The sequence below is a fragment of the Cnephaeus nilssonii genome (assembly GCF_951640355.1).
Source record: "Cnephaeus nilssonii genome assembly, chromosome: 16".
In the NCBI taxonomy this organism is placed as follows: domain Eukaryota; kingdom Metazoa; phylum Chordata; class Mammalia; order Chiroptera; family Vespertilionidae; genus Cnephaeus; species Cnephaeus nilssonii.
In genome coordinates this window covers 55101803-55122964 of record NC_137087.1, presented here as the reverse complement: position 1 = coordinate 55122964, position 21162 = coordinate 55101803, and the positions used below count along the sequence as shown (strand labels likewise).

Here is a 21162-nt window from a genome sequence, read left to right as displayed (position 1 = left end):
TCTCGTGCCTAGCTGGGTGATCTTTGTCTCCTCCGCATCAGTAGGTGTGCGTGGCCATTCTTGCCTCACGGCCCCACCCAGAGTTCTGTGAAATCAATCAAGGGCGGGAATCTAAAGTAAGACTCCACTTGCCATAGTTAATGTGAGGTGGGGAAATTTTGCACGAATGGAAGGGACCCAAAAAATAAATGGCAAGTTATTTCTCCCTTCCACATGTCCACGTTAAGTCTGCCTATCTTTGTTGCCAGATCATTAACCTTATCCGTGGGAAGAGACAGTGGGTGTGATTCTTTTGGGTTACACACACACACACACACACACACACACACACACACACACACATATATATATTTTTTAAGAGAGTGAAAGGGAGGGGAAGAGACAGAGAGAGAAACATTGATGTGAGAGAGACACATCAATTGGTTGCCTCCCGCATGCGCCCTCACCAGGGTCAGGTATCAAGCCTGCAATTGAGGTATGTGCCTCTGACTGGAATTGAACCCGGGACTCTTCAGTCCACAGGCCAGTGCTCTATCCACTGAGCCAAACTGGCTAGGGCGGGTAAGATCTTTTTAGGCCTTGTTTGGAATCTCCTCTGTTGAGATGAGTGGTAGGACATGAGTCTCCTTATAAGGCTGTGTTTATTACTAAGTCACCAAGGGGTCACGTACTCTCCTTTATCTCCCATATCTGATGCGTCAAACAGCCCTGGGCCAGCTCCACTTCAGGGAGAACAGGACCTCAGGGTCCAACAGGCTCTAGACTCAAACACGGGTCTTCAAACCACCACTGTTCTCTTTGAAGCAGGTGAACGGACGGGAGCTAACTAACTTTCCCACAAAGGGCTCGGACTTATTCACAATTCTTTATTGTTAGCTCATGAACGTTCCACACATGATCAAACTCAGTGCTTTCCTGGATCCTTTGTCTATCCGTTTGTATCTAGAAACTGAAAGTTGAGTATCTGATCAATCGTTGTCAGTAAAATCCACGTGTGTGGGTGTGTGCATACAGCTTCCGACATACTGCATTCCTGACATTCCTGCGTTCCAAGGATAAGAGTCGGAGATTTGATAGGGTGGGCCAAAGTTGTCATGATCTTTTCCTTTGCAGTTTTCCCTTTTTTATTAAATATATTTTTATTGATTTTTATTTTTATTTTTTTTACAGAGAGGAAGGGAGAGGGATAGACAGAAACATCGATGAGAGAGAAACATCGATCAGCTGCCTCCTGCACATCTCCTACTGGGGATGTGCCCGCAACCAAGGTACATGCCCTTGACCAGAATCGAACCTGGGACCCTTCAGTCTGCAGGCTGACGCTCTATCCACTGAGCCAAACTGGTTTTGGCTGCAGTTTTCCCTTTTTAAGAAGAATTTAATGACGCTCATTTGGTGGTTTTTATCCACGTCTTTGAAGGTGGGATCAGAATCTTTTTGAGTTGATAAGGAAAGCTTTTTGAAGGGAAAACTTTTTGTTGAATGGCTTCTGAGTACGGGGGTAACAAAATGCCCATGCAAGTCCCAGCCTTGCGTAAAAACCACTCTACTGAGGGGCACAGGCAAGTTGACAAATAACTGTAACAAATTGCGATGATAGCAGTGATTACCTAGGGTTTGGGGGTGGATGGGAAAAGGACAAAAACGCAGGTTCCTACTCAGTGCCATGTGACAGACTCTTCGAGCTCATAATGCGTGGCTTAAATGCCACTTACTGTTTTTAAAGTCTTCTCTAATTCTCTTAGGAGCCGAATTAATTGTTTGCTTCTTTGTAATAAAACATCTGAGTATTTCTTATGCACTTATCACATTTGATCAACACAAGTTCATTATTATCAAAATATCTCGGGTATACGTAGTATGAGTTGGATTAAAATGTGAAAACTTCAGTTTTTGTTGTTGTTTTTCTAACATCAAAATAAGTGGAAATTTTCGAAAGGGTGCTACTTTCTGTTATTTCCCCCCCCCCCGCCCCCGTCCCCCCAGTTTCTAAAGAACGTTATCAACAGCATGTTAAAAAGCAAAAAAGCCTATCATATTGAAGTCAACAACCCTTCCAAACTGTTTTTTTTTTTTTTTTTGGGTGGGGGGTATGGGAAAATAGAGGACTAGTTATTTTGGAATCAACCACATGAAATGTTTTACTTTGCCTGTGAAGCAATCTCCATATTCAAATGTTCGTCATGCTTCTACAATGGAAGGGCATTCTCTAATGACTCACTCAGGATCCTTGTCATAACTGTTTGGGGGTTTTCCTCCATGGGGGCGGCAAAGGCTCCTGAGCGATGAGTGGACTCGCTTTCAGCTGTCTGAGGCTGGAGGGGGTGTGCGTGGAGCGGGCATATAAAGAAGGAAATCTGTGTAGCAGAAGAATGCCTTCAAACAGTACGTATTTGTGTTGAATATTAGGAACTGAGATGGAGTTTTGAAATGAATGCATGTTTAAGTGGCCGATTAGACGTCGTTTGGCTGGGCTACTGTCACCGTGCATCGGGCCCTTCTGTCAGCTCGCCAGGAACACGGCATCAAAAGGGACGGAGGCAGACCCTGCCCAAGATTTGCGTTTCGAGCAGCAAGGAAGATGATACTGTTTGCATCTTTGCTTGGTTGTCTGTTGTCAAAGTTTCTTCCTGTCATGTAAATTTCAGAGGCGAAGGTCCCAAAGTGTTTTATTTAAAAAAAAAAAAAAATCAAGGAGCCACTTTTCAAGAACAAGATATGCACCCATTATGCTAACTGTTCATGCATAATACATCCACATCCATGCAGTTTCTTTAGAGCCGAGTGGCAAGTGGTTGTGCCAGAGAGAAAGTAATTACTTAGCAGTTTGAAAGTGAAAACGAGTCTCTTATTAACAGCAATCTATCCAGAAACAAAGAGCGGGGATCTCCGGGCAGATGACATGTGCCCCCCTCCGACACACAATACCTAGAATGTGGAGAATGCGCCTAAGACAGCTCTCGGGGCAGCCACCACGTTATTGCCTCTGGAAATTGGAGGGAAAAACGTTGAATTGGAAGAAAGAACACCAGCAAAAGAGAGAGAGACTGAAAGGAATTCCACCCGAGTGGGAACGGTTTAACTGATTGTGTTCTTGGAGGATAAGGGCAGTCGAGTTCTGGCCAGACTTCCCCAGGTGGAACCGTAGGATGGTCCATGATTATTGAAAAGGACTTGATGGTCCTCTGAGGCCATCGCCCAAGATTCTAAAACAGGTACATGTGCACAGTTCCGATGCTTTTAGATGTTGTAACCGGACATAAAGAGAGTGGGCTTCCAGAAAAATGAGTAAGAATGGGGTGGGTCGCGACCTCTTTGCACTGAGCGAGGCAGTCTCTGCTGTATGTTCTCTCATGATAGGAAGTGTTCTTATAAACTGCTTGTTCCATTGTTGATCTTTCTTGGTAGATGCTATGTTTTGTGGGAGCACGTTGTCTATTATGTTTCCCACTGTATTCCCCCCTCCCCCCCGTGCTTACACAGTGCCTGGCACGTGTGGGTGCCACAGACGTAATTTGCTCAATAGCTTGAGGAAGGAAATAGGATGGCGTTCATGGATGATAGTCCATATGTGCTTGGAAGTCTAAGTCAGCCAACGGGAAGGTACTTACCTGCTTTTAGCGTGTCCACCCTATTGGTAAAGTGTGTGTGCACTTCTTGGGCCCCAACGTGGCCTTTCTCTCGGCTGGAACCCGCCACTGCACCTGTGCGGCACGGAGCTAAACATGAGCATTGATGTTAGAAGAAGTTAGACACCAGTCAGAACCCTGGGGCTTTTCTTGCACAGAATAGACACGCAGGGAAATGTAAAGGTGTCTTCATGTCTACAAAATTACCGGCATTTCTGTTGAGCCCTGGCAAGCAGGCATGTAGTACAGACAGTGCGCTGGACGATGCGCGTGGGAGAAAGGTCGGAGCTGCTCATGCTGGTGGGAGGGCAGGGCCAGTGCTCAGTGGACAGACTCCTCTGAAAACCAGTCGGCCACGGCGCCAGAAAGCTGGTCTCGTTTCAGAAGCCAGGTAGCTGCCTGCGTGAGGCTGGAGGAGGAGATCTGCCATACTCTCCGTGTTCGAAGCTGCTGCCAGGGCTTCTAATACGAAGGGCTTGCAGGACCGGCAAGGCCAACCTCTGGTCCAGGCACCAGAAAGGGCTGGAACAGGCATAACGTTGCCCGGTTTGCTCAAAGCAACCGGTGCTGGTGCTGCTGGTCCTCCCCCAGCCCTGGGCTGCAGAGAATCACGGGACACCGCAATTAAGCGACGTGGGCCCACGAACATCTGTTGCTATTGCAGAGTCTTCATGAGCAATTCTCAGACAAAAAAGAAGCCATTTCTACAAATGGTGCAGCTGCAGGAGCAGGGTAGGGGCAGGGGCAGGGTGGGTGAGGGGTTCCGGTGGGACATGAAGATGAAACATTCGTTCCCCAAAGGCCCCCAACCCTTGCTTGCTGGCTTCTCTCTGTGGGGAGCATGAGAGCCAGGTTACAAGGTATTTTTTGTGGGTTCACCTGAAATGACAAAGTAAGTGGGTGTTTGGATTTCTGCTGAGTGAATGGGCCTGTCGCTCCTAGTTTGTTCAGCTCTGGGTGAGAATAAGCTGCATTTGCAGCATATGTAGCTCCCTCCCCCCGCCCCCCCCCGCCCCGGCACACACCCCTTTCAGTAATCATAGCAGATGGTGAATTCTGTGGCTGCCAGTTCTGTCCTAATGTGGTTGGAGAAAATAGAAAGCCAGGCCACATGAAGACCCCTGAGAGAACACAGCTGGGGTTGGGGGACAGCTTCCGAATCTGCCGGTGAAGACCCTGGGGTTTGTGCACAGGCGCGGTACCTTGCTAGACTATAGACACGGGTCACTCGCAGGTCGGAATACGATTGTGGGGTTGAGACCTGTTACTAAGCAAACCCGTCTCCCTGCACCTTATGAGCAGAGAGCACGGGCATAAAGCCTTCCTTGTGGGGCATTGGTATAAGCCTACCTAGAGTTGCCATGTGTTGCTAAGGACCAGTAAATGGTAGCTGCATTGGTGGTTTGTGTGTGATGTCAGTTGGTGACTTTTTAAAAAAAATATATTTTTATTGATTTCAGAGAGGAAGGGAGAAGGAGTGAGAGAAACATCAATGATGAAAGAGAATCATTGATTGGCTGCCTCCTGCACGCCCCCTCTTGTGGATCGAGCCCACAACCTGGGTATGTGCCCTGACTGGGAATCGGACCGTGACCTCCTGGTTCATAGGTCGACACTCAACCCATGAGCTGGGCAGTGTTTAGAATTTTAAACATAAACACACACACACACACACACACACACACACACACACACAAAACAACAACAACAATAAATGTAGTAAATTTGTTAGGTTGGAACTAGAAACTATATTAGAGAAATTTTTTTTTTCACAAGAAAACCTGATGAAAGGTAGTGCCCCCTTGTCTGTGGTTTCACTTTCTTAGGTTTCAGTTGCCCACGGTCAGCCAAGGTCTGAGAATAGTAAACGGGAAAGTTCAGAAATAAACGGTTCGTAAGTTCTAAATGGTGTGGCATTCTGAGTGGGACAATAAACTCTTCCGATGTCCCGCTCCATCCCATCTGGGAGTGAGTCATCCCTTTGTCCAGCGTAGCCATGCTGGGCGTGCTACCCACACGTGAGTTGCTTAGTGGCCCTTTCATTTATAAGATCGGTTATCAGAGATTTTGAGAGATTGAGAAAGAGAGAGGGTAGAGGGAGATACACCACATTAATATAACTTTTACTATATATGTATAGTTATAATTGTTCTATTTTATTATTAGTTATTATTGTTAATCTCTTACTGTGCCTAATTTATTAATTAAACTTTCTCATAGGTATCTATGTATAGGAAAAAACATAGTATATATAGGGTACGCTACTACCCGCAGTTTGAGGCATCTACTGGAGGGTCTTGGTATGTGTCCCCCAGGGATAAGGGGGGACCAATGTATGCCTTCTCCTTTAAGCATGTAGTAAACAGCTTTGCTAATTTAGCACTGTGTACTTGTTTCATGTACTCTAGTCAGAGTGGATTTACCCAGTGGGTTTTTTTTAAGTTTGTGTTCTTGAGAGACTAAAGAGGAAAACTGAATTGTTTGCTTCTCAACTTTATTTTTATTTTAAAAATATTTTAAAAGCACCTAAAAGGACAGAGAATAACACAACAGATATGCAAATACAGAATTAAATTGTTTTTTGAAATTAAAAAATAAAGAATGCCGCAGATAAAATTTTTGAATAGTGCCTCTGTTCCCCAACCAGAGTCTCCTTCCCCTCCCTATATTTTCATAAATTTTGTCTATTTTATGTTTTTGTATTTTTATATATGCCATATGTATCATGAAATATATACACTGTATGGCCAGATTATTATGATCTCTGAACGCATAATAATCTGGCCACTCAGTGTGTGTGTGTGTGTGTGTGTGTGTGTGTGTGTGTGTATTAGAGGCCCGGTGCATGAATTTGTGCATGGGTGGGGTCCAGCCAGCCTGGCCAGGGGGAGGGGACATGGGTGGTTAGCTGGCCTGCCTGCTGGTTGAACTCCTGGTCGAGGGGACAATTTGCATATTAGCCTTTTATTATATAGGATATACACTGAGTGGCCAGATTATTATGCATTCAGAGATCATAATAATCTGGCCACTCAGTGTATATACATACATATATATGTATATATGCACACAGTGTAAAAATACCAAGTGTTTGTGTGTTAAGATATCATTTGGTATATATTCCACAATTCCTTTTACTCAACATTATGGCTTTTGATGTTTACCTATGTTGATAAACAGAACTCTAGATCATTCATCTTCACTGTGTATTTCACAGTGTAGTATATGAGTATACCATGATTTATTGTTGTTATAAATGCTCGGCATGTTTGTATATATCATCTTGTACACGTTACTAGAGATTCCTGAATAGAATCCTGGAGTAGAACTGCTGAGTCACACATAGGGTGTGTGTACTTTCAGTTTAGTTTATTTCCAAAGTAGTTATGCCTGGTGACACTCCCACTAGCAGTATGTGAGTTTCCAGCTCCTGGCATTAGACTTTTTCAGTTTCTGCCAGTCTGTTAGCTGAGAATATCTCACGATTTTCATTTGGGTTTTTCACATTATCAGTGGCATCATTATTTTTTGCCATAGAAATTTGAAATATCTAAAGGCATGAAATCCCAATATACACTGAGTGGCCAGATTATTATGATCTCTGAACGCATAAAAATCTGGCCACTCAGTGTGTGTGTGTGTGTGTGTGTGGGGGGGGATGTCCCCTGGATTTGCAAAATACCTACTTAAGAGGCACAACTATTTTCTTAAAGAATGAATGTATTTCCGCTTAAGGATGTTAAATTGGTCTGCTACTCAGGTGATCAGGAGCAGTAAGGTGCGTCATTATCTAGAAGGTCCGAGAAAGTAGGCCAGATACCAGGTACAAACATCAGGCTGGTTGAGCAGTTCAAATACTGTGAGACCATTCATGCTTTTAAAAAGGGTTTTAATTTTTGTTTTCTTTTCACAAAATTGCTATTGTTTATAAGTTTGCTCTTTCTTGTCTTTCCAGACTCATGATCCAAATTCACTCTTACCGTCTTTTCTCATTTCAGTGTGACAAAATCAGGCAAGAACGAGATGAAGCTGTTAGAAAACTGGAGGAATTTGAGAAAAGTACGTAAGCATTTCAGTGGAGTTGTTACAACACACAGAGCTGTGTTTGGGGGTTACGTGGGTAGACATGACCCCTATGTTTAGTTACTGATGCCTTGGGCATCCAAGAAAGCAAGAATTGTCTTCCCATTTGCTCCCTTGATGCCCTGGCATTACTGTGATTCTTAAAGAAATGGAATGAAGATTAATATTTTATGAGTGTGTTATCATAAAAGACAGTTTGTGCTTATTATAAAAAATGTTACTGCGTGCGCAGAACAGTTAAAGGAGAACAGAAATTCCTTGTCATCTAGACTTTTTGAGAAAAGCCAGTGTTAGTATTTTGCAGTCTCTCTTTCCTGGCCTTTTATCTGTGTAATATGTGTCTCTACCAGGAATATAGTCATACTTTGCCGTTAGCTTTGCAGCTTGCTTGCTTCGGTCAACAATATATTAGGGTCATCTCTGCACACCAGTAGAAATGTATTATTAGTTTTCGTTGTTGCCCGTAGTGTTCTGTTATATGATAGGACCATCATTTATTTAAATGTTTCTTCCGTGGTAGATGGATTATATCTGGTATTTAGCTGTTATAAATAATGCCGTGACAAGTATTCTTATACACACATCTTTACACGATTAGTTCCTTAGGGTATAAAGGAGCAATCCTAGATTCACAGAACGTACACATTTTTAAGAGTTTGAATGTTAGAAATGGGCCTCTCCCCGAGGAAGGTTCTATTCCCACGGAGGTTGTAATACTTGTTGCTAAGTGTTTGCTATGTTAATTTTTATGGGATATAGATGTGTTCTAGTCCTTTATCCCCTAAGAGAAAACATATGTGAGGACACTCAGGAGGATCACAAGGGAGTGTGTCATGGGAACAGGGCACGTGACCCCGTGTCACCCCTGGAAGCAGGGCCTCCCTCCACTGCTCTGCAGATGCTGCATCCGTCGGGCCCTTCGATTATGTCACCTCGTTCACTTGGCAGCTTACGTAAGAAAACACTGTATTCTCGTTGAAGGTAAAACGGCTAGAAAGGGGCAGCGTTGCAGTTACATTGCAATAGCCAGTTTATTGCAAGTGTCCGCTGGAGCGAAGGAAACCCACGGGGAATGGTTGACGTTCCCTGCCTTTGGAGGCCGGTATGCTGTGACAGACATAACTCCTGTGTGTGAATGTACGAATTACAGTTGCGTGGGATTTTCTCTCGCCTCCCCCCATGCAGGAGTAACGAGATGTCCTTACACTTGTGCTGATACCCAGTCACATCCGGATTGTGCCATTGGCCTTGTGACCAGTTAAGGTGCTGCATTAAATATGGACCGTAGATGGGCGCACGGTGTGCAATGGGAAGTTCTAGTGGGACTTTCTTAGTGGGGACCAAGGAAGCTTTAAATATTTTTTAGAAAATTGAGTCTGAAGTTCATTACTAAAGAAAAAAAAGATTTATTTTTATTTTTATTAAGTTTTACAGAGAGAGGAAGGGAGAGGGGAAACATCGATCGGCTGCCTCCTGCGTGCCCCCACCAGGGATCGAGCCTGCAACCCAGGCATGTGCCCTGACCAGGAATCAAACCGGCAACCTCTTGGTGCATGGGTCGATGCTCAACCACTGAGCCACACTGGCCGGGCTGCATGTTTTGTTTTTTGTTTTGTTTTGTTTTTTTAAATTGTGTCTATGGTTCATGACTTTTGAACACGGGGTAGAATTTTATTTTATTTATTTATTATTTATTTAAAATATATTTTATTGATTTTTTACAGAGAGGAAGGGAGAGGGATAGAGAGTTAGAAACATTGATGAGAGAGAAACATTGATCAGCCACCTCCTGCATGCCCCCCACTGGGGATGTGCCCGCAACCAAGGTACATGCCCTTGACTGGAATCGAACCCGGGATCCTTCAGTCTGCAGGCCGATGCTCTATCCACTGAGCCAAACCGGTTAGAGCCGGGGTAGAATTTTATATTTGGAGGGCCGTGAGGCAGTTATCACCAGTGAAAAGCACCATTCGGTGTGAGTCCGTGTAGCCCTGAGCGGTAGCTGCATGAGTACAGTTGGGGTGAGTGACCCTGTTTCCTAGGCTGTTCAGGACGAAATGAGATAATCCATGTGCAAAGGGCTGAGCGCAGTGCCTGGCTCTCTAGTCAGGGCTCCACGCGTGTTAGTTGCTGCTACGCCCGTCTCACTGTCTGTGCCATCCAGTGCGTGGCTGCCCTTCAGAATGGAGCTCACGTCAGTCATTTGCCTTCGTGAGTTAGTTTCTGGACACGTCTGTTCTCCCCATTTGCAAGGGTCTTCCGGGACTGAGTGGAAATTGGCCTCCCTGTAATGTTTACCTACCAGGCCTAGTTCTTGAAGTAGAGGAAGAGCAGCAGACTGAGGCTCAGAAAAAGCTTTGTTAGGCCAGGGAGGGGGAGGGGGAGGCTCTATTCTCCCCGGCTTAGCCTGCTTCTCCCAGCTGGTTTGGGCCATACAGGGGTAGGCAAAAGTAGGTTTACAGTTCGTATGGAAAATGACATGCAGGTCATGATCATTACAATAGCTTTATTAACTCAAAAGAATGTTTTTCACAACTGTATTCCTACTGTTGCCCACCCCGCATTTCCATGCCATTCTTGGCCCTCCACCAGCTCTTCCTGTGCAGTTTTCCTGTATTTCTGCACGACAATACCACTACAGCTAAGCCGAGTTTCCTAGAAAGACAGGCTCCTGTGAAAGTAGGAGTAAAGACAGCCGTTTCGTGAACTCAGGCCACCACCGTAGACCCTTTGCCCAGGTGTAGGCACAGGGTTCCCATACCGGGTGGTTTCCATGGCTGTTTTCATTCTACAATGAAAACCTTCCCACATAATCCGATGTTGCAGACGGACTTCCGGTACGTTCACCACGCACACCTCACAGACATCCTGGCGACTAAATATTGTTGAGAGGTGGCTGGATGGAGAGGTGCTTAGCTCAGGAAGCAGCCTCCTTGGTGGTGTCACCTTTAAATATGACAAATTAGAAGGGAACATGGAAAATCGGAGTCACCTGGAAATAGGTTTGGTTGGGTTTTAGCAATTGGACCTCTGTCCTTTGGGATTTGTTACTTCACTTCTCTGGGCCTCAGTGCTCTCAGATGTAAAATTGCCGTGACAATACCTACCTCCCAGGGCGGTCATGAGGATTTATGAGAGAATCCATGTAAAGGCTTAGCACAAGGCTGGATACAGAGTTGGTTCAATAAATGGTGATGGCGGTTGTTTCCCAAGCCATTCTCCATGGCAGAGAACATTTCTGTAAAAGGGTGTTCACAGGTGAACTTAGGCCTGACATATTTTCCCAGTCCTAGAAACACGCACAAACATGATAACCTGCCTTGAACATAGCAGTACGCTAAGTGCAAGAGAATCAGACAGGAGCGAAACAAAAAATCTCTGCTCTAATGCTCACAGTTAGTAAAAGACAAACACAAGTTTTTAAAAGACCCAGTTCCCCTACACCAGTGGTTGGCAAACTCATTAGTCAACAGAGCCAAATATCAATAGTACAACGATTGAAATTTCTTTTGAGAGCCAAATTTTTTAAACTTAAACTATATAGGTAGGTATATTGTTATTAACTTAATTAGCGTACTCCTAAGCTGGCCTTCGCTAAAAACCCAAGGGGCCAAAGAGCCGCAGTTTGCCGACCACTGCCCTACACTGTCATGTATTCTGTAATGCCAAGTGTGCAGGCGTGTTTTGGGGTCATGGAAGAGGAGAGACAAACTTTGCTAATTCAACTCAACTTGATAGAAGCAATAAATGATGTATTTTTAGGTCACACTTCAGAGTTCTCAGAGTCATTCAAAAAACTTTTATCATGGAAAATTTCAAGCTTATACAAAAGTGAGAAAATAGTATCATGAACCACCATGTACCCAACATGTTTTCAACTCATGGCCAATCTTCTTTCTTCTGTACATCCACTCACCCACACTCATTGACCTCAGATTATTTTGAAACTAAGTCCAGTGATCATATTATTTTATCTGTAAATATTTCAGTAAGCATTTCCAAAATACTAGGATTTTTAAAACATAGTTGCACTAATAGGGTCATTTTATTTTAAAGCTCATTCTTTTTGTTTTTTTAAGCCTTCATGTCATTCAAATTATAGGTGGTTTGGTGCAGTGGTCATGGATTGTGGATATTGTGAGACAAGCCTGAATTTAGGATCATAGGCAAATCATTAAATGAACAATTAAAGGGTTTTAAAACATTTATCCTCTGAAAGGTGCAAACACATTTGTATATTAAAAAAAGTGTTTGTGTCATGTGATGTGACTTGTGGTTTTGGAAATAGGGTCATACTTCTTAAAGGTATAAATGCTCTTTGAAATATTTTCCTCCCTTTTGAATTTAGGAAATTGCTAAGAAGGGTTCTCTGATACCCTTCTGGGATAATTTTTTAGACTAAAAATTAAAGCACAATTTTTTATTTGTGCTGTTCCCTCTTAAAGGAAGAAGTAAAAACCCTACATGATGGAGTATTCCATAGCAGAATTGGAGAAAATGTGGGCTAGTGCTACCTCGCTAAGTTTATCAAGTTAAATTACAGGGAAGCTTTTTACAAAATGTTTAGAAAATACGTGTTGTTATTTCTTTTTTGCTAGGCCTAAACCTTATGACTGTGGAATAATTTTTCTTACTCTTCCCAGGAGCAAGAATGTTACTGAATAAAAAGCCAAATTCCTATGAAACATGCAGAGTGTTTATGTTTTTGTTATGATAGTGGAAATACCAGATTGTGGCAGAAGATGTCAAGTAGTTAAGGCTAAAAATTCAAAGTAATATTTGATGTTGTAAAAAAAAATTGTATAGGTTTCTTTTCTCTTTCCTCTACATTTTTTGAAGAACCTACCTTGTAAATATAGTGATAAAGTGCCAGGAATATTAGGATTTTAAGGAAATAATAGAGCCCATTATTTAAACTACAATATAAAAGGCAATTATATTGATGAAGAGCTACATGGGCTTTGTGTGTGTGAATAAACTTGGTCTGTGTTCAGCTTCTATTTGTTCTTCTGGCATAAACACATATTGTGTGTGATTCCAGTTTAATGGGGACCCGTTTGTATGCCAAGCAGCTGCATTTTAGGACCTATTGCGTGATTTCATAGCTCTCTGAAAATTGGTTCTATTCAGAACAAGAGATAGAAGAGGAGGAGGGGGTGGTGTGGAGGGGGGAGTGGGGGGGGAGCTTCAACACACAATCATTTCTTTTCAATTGGAGCCAGAAAGGTTGATGACAACATGACCATTGTGTTATAATGATAAGACCACTAAGGCATCTGTACCTCTCATCAAGGCTTTCACACAACAGCAGATACAATTTAATTCACTGCTCTGTCAGCAGTGCTGATACCATTATGCCGTCTGTCTCCACAGTTATAATCACTGTCGCCGGAGAAATGCAGTTGAAATGATCTTGAGCAGTCAAAGAAACTCTCAATTAAGGCTGCCACTTCCAATGTGTCAGATTGTGTCTTATGCACTCGGTACAATTTTCACTTCCAATCCTGTTTATTTACAATGTCTACCAGTAATTACGCTTAACGTGTCATTTAGTGAGGGGGGCCCCTGCCATGCCGATTGTTGGGTGCTGCTGTACCATGGAGTGGGAGTTTCTCGAAGTCAATGCCATCAGCAGCTTTTAGGCCCTGATGGGATGCAGTAGTAATGTTGATAATGCAAGTATCGTGCTCATCAAGTCATAATTAGATGCCACTCAAATGTGCCACTTGTAATAACAGTGTTGATTCATGTTTTTCTCGCTGACTGCAACTACTAATTAGTTAAGTGGTTTTTGGTTGGCCTGCATTTGCCGCAGATTATTATTACCCCGGAAAAAATGTCAAGGTTAGAGATGTTTCTGGCCATTTAGTGCTGCTTTATGAATTTGAATATTAACATAATAAGAACTTTGGACAGACTTAGGGAGTAATACATTTTTTTTTAATTCGGAGAGAAAAATTTTTTCCCCCCTGAGTTTAATCATAATTACAGGTTAATGAAGCTTAAATGAAGCAAAAGTAATCTCTCTTTGTGTTACGTGGGCCCAGTGCTTTACGCCTAACTTTGTTGGGTTTCACTTTTGGGTATCCTTCATTTTTCTTTTGTTAAGCCAAACAAACGTCAGTAAGTTTACATGTCTGTGTAGTTAAGTAAGTTTGAGATTCTGAGCATTTTATTTTAACTAGAAATAATGGGTGAAAGGAATTGGCATTATTATTACTTGTTCTTCAAAGTATAATTCAAGTTCTAGGTTACTTTGTACCTTTAAATCTCAAAGTATATAAACCAGCTACCAAAAAATATCTGAAAAGGACTATTTTTCAAGCAGTGGTAAAATAACAAGTGAAATTTATTTTTCTTAGTCTTTCTGACAGTCTGGGATGCAACTCATTAGCATCTGTTTTCATCATTATATAGTACAAAAATCTTATTGCTATATACTTCTCTGCCCTGGAGTTTATGAAATAATAGTAAATCCCACTGGGTCACTAATAAAGACTGTAGCAAAACTCACCTTAGCTAAACTGCCACATTATTATTACAGGTATGGGATCAACTCAAGATGTAAGTTTTAAAAATTTCTCTTTAGCTAATTTTCCTTATTAGGTCCAACTGTATATCCTGCTAAGAAAAAAGAAATCATGTTTGTCACTATGTGTGAAAAGACCTTTTGCATAAATTAGCGGTTACATATACAGCTACAGAGAAAATGGACACTTAAAAAAAATGATCCTAGTTGTCTTAAAATGTGTCTGTAGCAATAAAAGTTCTTTATTGTATTCTTTTTTTTCTTTCTGCATTCAAATATCAGCTCCGATTTTAACCAGGGCAGCATCTTAAACACTTTCCCTCACCATCCCTAAAGGACTGGCCAGCGAAAGAATTGAAGTATTCTTGATCATGGGGCAAGATGCGTGGGCTTCTGGAAAGCTGACTAATCTCTGAATGCTGAGACTTTTTTTCCCTCATTCCCAGTTTCTCACATGGTTATAGAGGAAGTTAATTTTATGCAGAACCATCTTGAAATAGAGAAGACGTGTCGAGAAAGCGCTGAGGCCTTGGCAACAAAGGTGAGCCTTCTAATGAAAGAAACGCGACCTGAGCCTTTACATTTCTGCTTGCTTTTCTACACAGCGGCTTCTGTGTTTTGGTTGTTGTTGTTTTTTTCTGTTTTTTTCTTTTTCAGTTTTTCAGTCTGTCATCTCCACTGTTCATGAGGAAAGTGTTGTAAGGTCTCAGAATCCTGGAATATGATTATGTAAATAGCTGTCTTCATTACCTTCCCCTCCCCCCCATCACCTTCTTCTAAAGTATTTCTTTTCATGTGACTGAAATTCTACAAACCTATGTATCTATCTAATTTGTATGCATTAACAGTATGCTTGCTAGAGGTATTTGCTGAGGTTCTTTTACTGGAAAAGGGGGCGTGTGTGTGTGTGTGTGTGTGTGTGTGTGTGTGTGTGCATTTCAGCGTTTGTGCTTTTTTTGCTTATGAAAAGTAGTCCCAGAGTAATCTGTTGAACTGGACTTTCCAAATGTCTATGCATTCGGTTAAAATGCTCACCAAATTTCAGACTAAGCCGGTGTGGCATAAAAGAGCAGTGAGTGTTTCGTGTTGGAACCAGATGAAAAGTCAGCTTCCAGCCTGGCATTTCAGGTGATTATTTGTGAAAGCAAAGCGAGGGCATGCGGAAGGTGACCCCCAGAGCTCTGCTGATTGCTTCTAGCTGATGAATTTACCAAGTGTGTAATTTTCTATATTCTGCCTCATCAGAAGTACATTATTATTAAAGAATGTTTTCATCTCTGTCTTATGTGTTTTGGGTTGCGTAAAAGGCATCTGAACCATTTCATCAGAAAATGGACTACAGCAATTTTCACCCAAATTTCATTAGTAATGCCGGCTGCGATTCTTCCCTTTTCCCCCCCATCACCTTACTCTAAAGTATGTCTTTTCATGTGACTGAAATTGTACAAATCTATGTATCTATGTATCTATCTAACGTGTATGCATTAACAGTATGCTTGCTAGAGGTATTTGCTTAATTGTTTGCATAATGACACTACATTAGAATTCATAAGATATGCAGTCGGAACCTAACTAAGAATATAAATATGTGTGTGTAGCTTCTCTTCTGTTATTTGTCTGAAGAACACACAGCATTATAGGCCATCCCTTTAAAAACAGAGATAACATGGGTGCTCTCAACGTCTTCTCCACTCTCCTGCCCATCACTGGGGTGCACTGGTCCATAATAGTGAGTGGACTCTCTCTTCCTTTTCTTTTATTTCTTCTTTTGAAACAAGCAGGGAAAATATATTGGGAGCATACTAAATGCTCTAAGGATGGCCTCTGTATTTTCTCTTGCTATTAACAAGTGTCCCTGTCGCAATAGAACACCCAAAGGGAGAACAGCGGCTGCCTCTCAGGGCTGGCGGAGTTTATGGAAATCAGTGGTTTGGGAGGAGGTAGACACAGGTGTTATTCCTGGTGATGTCATTTTAGGCATTTGTGACTCTGGGCCAGTTAATTGTGTTTCCCATACTGCTGTCTCGTCTTAAATGACAGGATGGACTAGAGTTAGTACTGGGTAGACTATTCTTTTTTTCACTATGCACTTGATCCATATAATAATTTTTAAAATTATTTTATTCCCCCCCCCCCCGCCTTTTTAATTTGACATGTGACTTTGAACAAGAGAATTCACCTCCCCGAGCTACAGTTACCTTGTCCTAAGTGTCAGGATAGAACAGGGTTGATTTCTTTAAGAGTGCCCCAGACACACTGACTCTAGGGATGTGGCCCAGGCATGATGGTTTTGGGTGCCCGGTTTGATAGAGGTTTTAAACTCTTATTTCACTTTTTAAAATGTTTTTGTTGATTTTTAGAGAGAGAGGAAGGGAGAGGAATAGAGAGCTAGAAACATCAATGAGAGAGAAACATCATTGATTGGCTGCCTCCTGCATGCTCCCTACTGGGGATTGAACCCGCAGCCTGGGCATGTGCCCTGACCAGGAATTGAACTGGTGACCTCTTGGTTCATGGGTCAGGGCTCAACCACCGAACCACTCTGGCTGGGCCATTAAATTCTTTTAAGGGCAGAACGTTTATCAGGCTATTAAATAGTATTGTGATGGTGGCCTGGGAAGTAATGCATTGAGACCAATTGGCAAAACTTAGTATTTTCTTTCTTTTTTTTTTTTCATGACAATCCTTGAGGAGGAAAAAAATGTATAGATAAATACCTTGGTTGAAGAAAACTAGCTGATAAAAGGTTTCCAAAGGAAAATTAGCACAAGCTAAACCTCTCTTATTACTAGTAGCTAACACTTGCTGAATTTGTACTATGTCAGTGCTGCATTAAATATTTTATATGTGACATCTCACATTTAATCTTCATATTATGAGATGGAGACTGTTTTTTCCTTAGTTTGCTGATGAGAAAACTGACACTGAACTATTAGGCTATTCTGGAAGCAGAGGCGATTTATTGTAGAGCTGGCTCTCTCCTCTGCTGTGCTGATTTTACGGAAATGCATGGGAAAGCATTGCATTGCTCCACATCCATGATTCTCAGTATTGATGTGCATTGGAGCCACCTGGGAAGCTCTGTGCTGGGCCACACCACAGAGTTTGGTCTGGCGAGGGCCTGTGCATTGGGACTTTTAAAAAGCTCTGTAGAGATTCTGGTGTGCAGAGTCTGGGACCATTTGTTTAAATGTTAGGATGCAGAATTACAAATTAAGTTTTGAGAGATTTTCCCCCCACTTTTCCCTTCAATTGTTTTTTTTTTTTCCTAACATTCAGAAAAAAAAAATGCCTTGCTTGAGAATTGACCAGGACCTTTGAGCCTCTAGAGCAGCGGTTCTCAACCTTTCTAATGCCGTGACCCTTTAATACAGTTCCTCATGTGGTGGTGACCCCCAACCATAAAATTATTTTCGTTGCTACTTCCTAACTGTAATTTTGCTACTGTTAATGAATCGTAATGTAAATATCTGTGTTTTCCGATGGTCTTAGGCTCTACAGCAGCAGTTCGCGACCCACAGGTTGAGAACCGCTAGCAGGGTCGCCTAAGACCGTCGGAAAACACAGATATTTACATTACGATTCATAACAGTAGCAAAATTACAGTTATGAAGTAGCAACGAAAATAATGTTATGGTCGGGGGTCACCACAGCATGAGGAACTGTATTAAAGGGTCGCGGCATTAGAAAGGTTGAGAACCGCTGCTCTAGAGTTAGGTATGCTGTAGCGTTCATGGTTCAAAGACCACCCCCACCCCAAACAGTGTTGACTTGAGTTTTCCATTTTAAGGAAGAGGAGTTGGGAAATCATGGGCCTCCTGATCCTCTGATGTCATCTGGGGAGCCAGAAGCCGGAGCTGTGGGCTGGGGCTGGGGAATAAAGGCCGTGTCTGATTCCCTGAATAGATCTCTCCAGGCTTCCCAGGAAGAATCCATGCTATTCAAAACCATTTCTAGGAGATTCTTCATGATTCCCCAGAGAGGAAGCCCCTCTTGTGCTCCAGAGCAGCTACTTGAGATATATTTAGATTTAATATTATTGGGGAGGAATTAGATCTCCCAGATTGGAATGGGCTGGGCTTTCCTGGGAGGTTCCCTGAGGGATTCAAATTAGGATCATAAATGAAGGGCCAAAGCTAGACAAGTACCGGACTAAACATCTTATTCTGGTGTAAGGTACATAGAAGGGAAGGGCAGTATGCTTTCCAATGAATAATGTTTCTGTTTGTATATCTTTTCAGTGTCAGTTATTAATTCAGAACACGTCTTGATGATTAATAGCCCTTACTAAAGGAAATATGTTTGCATTTTAAGTAGAAAAACCAATCTTGTCAATACTTTCATGTACTCAAGTAAGAGAAGAGCACTTTTTAGTCTTAAGAAGAGAAAACATCAGCAACACCATGTTTTCCTTCTGTGGACTTTGGACCACGGCTACTCTTTGTGTGTGCATTGTACTAACATTTTATATGCACATAAACACATGAGCTAAAAAAGGTAATGATAGTTGCGTAACACTAAAAAAGAACTCATTTCTACATTAACGAATAACATATCTCAACAAATTAGGATTCCTTTTCTCTGCTATGAATTCGAACTCTTTATAGAGATAATGGAAACCTATCTTGAACTTCCTTATATTGTGTATCGTTAGAAGTCTGTACAGATAGAAACACATCTTGAACTGGCTTAATTAAGAAAGAGAAGAAAAAGCAGGGGTTTGTTACAGAGGGATTGGAGAATCCCATCCATTCTGTGTGCTAGATGCAGTTCAGGAATGGGCTGGAGCCATGTGGGAAACCCTATCTCCATTGCTTTTCTCTGCCTCTCTCTACACATCAGCTCCATTTTTGGCTTTGCTACATACAGACCGCCTTCCTCTCTTCCTCGATCCAGTAGTGGAATGTGGTCACAAATAGCTTCTGTACATCCAGACCTATGGAAAGAAGCTCATCTCTCTGATCCAGCCTCCAGATTTCTAGAGAAGGGGTCCTAGCTGGCCAAGCTTGGGTCCTGAGCCTAATCCCTGGTCTAAGTAGCTATGGCCAAAGAGATAGGATGTGTTTTGGGGACTGAGGCTGCTCCCATAGGAATCGCGTGGAACAGTGAAGAGTAGTGGCAGAAAAGGGGAATGCTGGGCAAACAGACCTTTAAAAAGTGTTCACAGCACAGCAACAAAGAAAACATTTGCTTGAAATTAAGTGCCTTCCTTAAGACAATCAAACTGATATTGGGCTTAATCTGTGCTGGTGTTTGATCTTAATTCCTCTTATATTTCTTGTCAGTGATAACTAGCATTCTCACATGCTGCTGGCTGTAACCCAGGCATCAGGTCTTACTTAAAGCAATGACTTTATTATTAAAAGTGTAAATAAAAGCCTTATTTCATGAGTCTTCTAGTTGTTATTTCCTGCTGTGAATGTTGATGAGTATGTCAGACAGAAGTGCCCTTGACTTGTCTGTTGTTTAGAAACCCAAGATAACTCATTTGACTGCTGTTAAAATAACTGTTTTTACATTTTGCCTTAGCTAAATAAAGAAAACAAGACGTTGAAAAGGATCAGCATGTTATACATGGCCAAGCTGGGACCAGATGTAATAACTGAAGAGATCAACATTGATGATGAAGAACCAACTACGGATCCGGAGGCTACTGCTGAGCCGTGTGTCTCAGTGCAGTGCCAGAAACAAATCAAAGGTGGGACCCGGGGCTTAATTATTGAGCTTGTTTTTGATCATGTTTCTCACCCCTGGTTGCACATTGGAATCACATGAGAACTTTCAGAAATACCGATGTCTGGGTTTTACCTTGAGAAAATTCTGATTTAAGTCTCCTAAAGTGGAGCGTGGGTGCAAGTCAAGATAGGCTGTCACCTTTGTGTTTCATGAGTTGCTTTCTTGTTTGGGACTAGGCACTTCTAAAAACATTGTCCTGACAAACAGCCCAGTTAGTCTATAAACTTCTTAAGAGTAGGGACTGTATGTTAAGATATTTTTGGTGAAATTCTAATGAAGTGAAAGAGTGAATAAAAATATCTTTAGTCAACAGCTCCTGGTTGTGGTTCTCTGTTGGAATCTTCGGGGAAGATTCCTCCCCAAATTGCTTCGTCTGTGCCCTCAAAGAACGTGTCATCGGATTCAGGCAGCGAGCTGTACGCAATACGCAGTATGAAAAAACTGTGTTGATTAGCAAGAAGTGCTGTTAGGCAAGGTCACATGATACATCTATTAGATACACATTTATTTTATTCATATATACATTGTGTGTGTGAAAGACGTCAAAAAGCAGATTTTGGTTTAATAACTAGTGGGGGACTTGAAGTTAGTGCACACCTCAGAAGCAATACTTGTTAGCTTGATAGGCAACACTTCAGTTGGAAGTTTAAGGAGAAAGTACAGTCAGCTCTCCATGTCAGTGGGTTCTGCATCCGTGGATTTAACCAATGGCAGATAGAAAATATTTGGCGGGGGGGGGGGGGGGGGGAGGGATGTTATGTTGTTGCTGACAGGTACAGTGTAGTTCGACCTAAGATGGTTGCATTTGTACTGACTATGTACAGAGCTTTTTTCTTAAACAACACAGCATAAGAACTGTTAACATATTTACATTGTATGAGATATTATATCTAGAGATTATTTAAAGTGTACAAGAGGATGTGCTTAGGGTGTGTGCAAATACTATGCCATTTTATACAAAGGAGTTGAGCATTCACAGATTTTGCTATCTGAAGGGGTCCTGGAGCCAGTTTTTGTGGATACCCAGGGATGGCTGTCTAGAGAAAGTCATCTTTAACGGACTCTCCGCTCCCTTGACCTGGGACAAAATAATATTTACGTTGGTGAGGAGAGAGAGAGGAAGGTTCAAGGATTTTCTTTTGTCCACAATCCTCCTTTCTGTTGGGTCTTGAACAGTGTGATCTC

General features: G+C 42.2%; 1 protein-coding gene across 4 annotated transcripts in view; it reads left to right on the top strand.

The window, feature by feature from the left end:
* The window catches only part of SHTN1 (shootin 1), an 89510-nt gene that overhangs the window by 17144 nt on the left and 51204 nt on the right, over positions 1–21162 (top strand). For all 4 annotated transcript variants that reach the window (XM_079793572.1, XM_079793573.1, XM_079793570.1 and 1 more), the window contains 3 exons: positions 7628–7688; positions 14688–14782; positions 19771–19939. In XM_079793572.1, coding sequence (XP_079649698.1) covers positions 7628–7688; positions 14688–14782; positions 19771–19939 — 325 coding nt within the window. The remainder of the gene's footprint in view (positions 1–7627; positions 7689–14687; positions 14783–19770; positions 19940–21162) is intronic.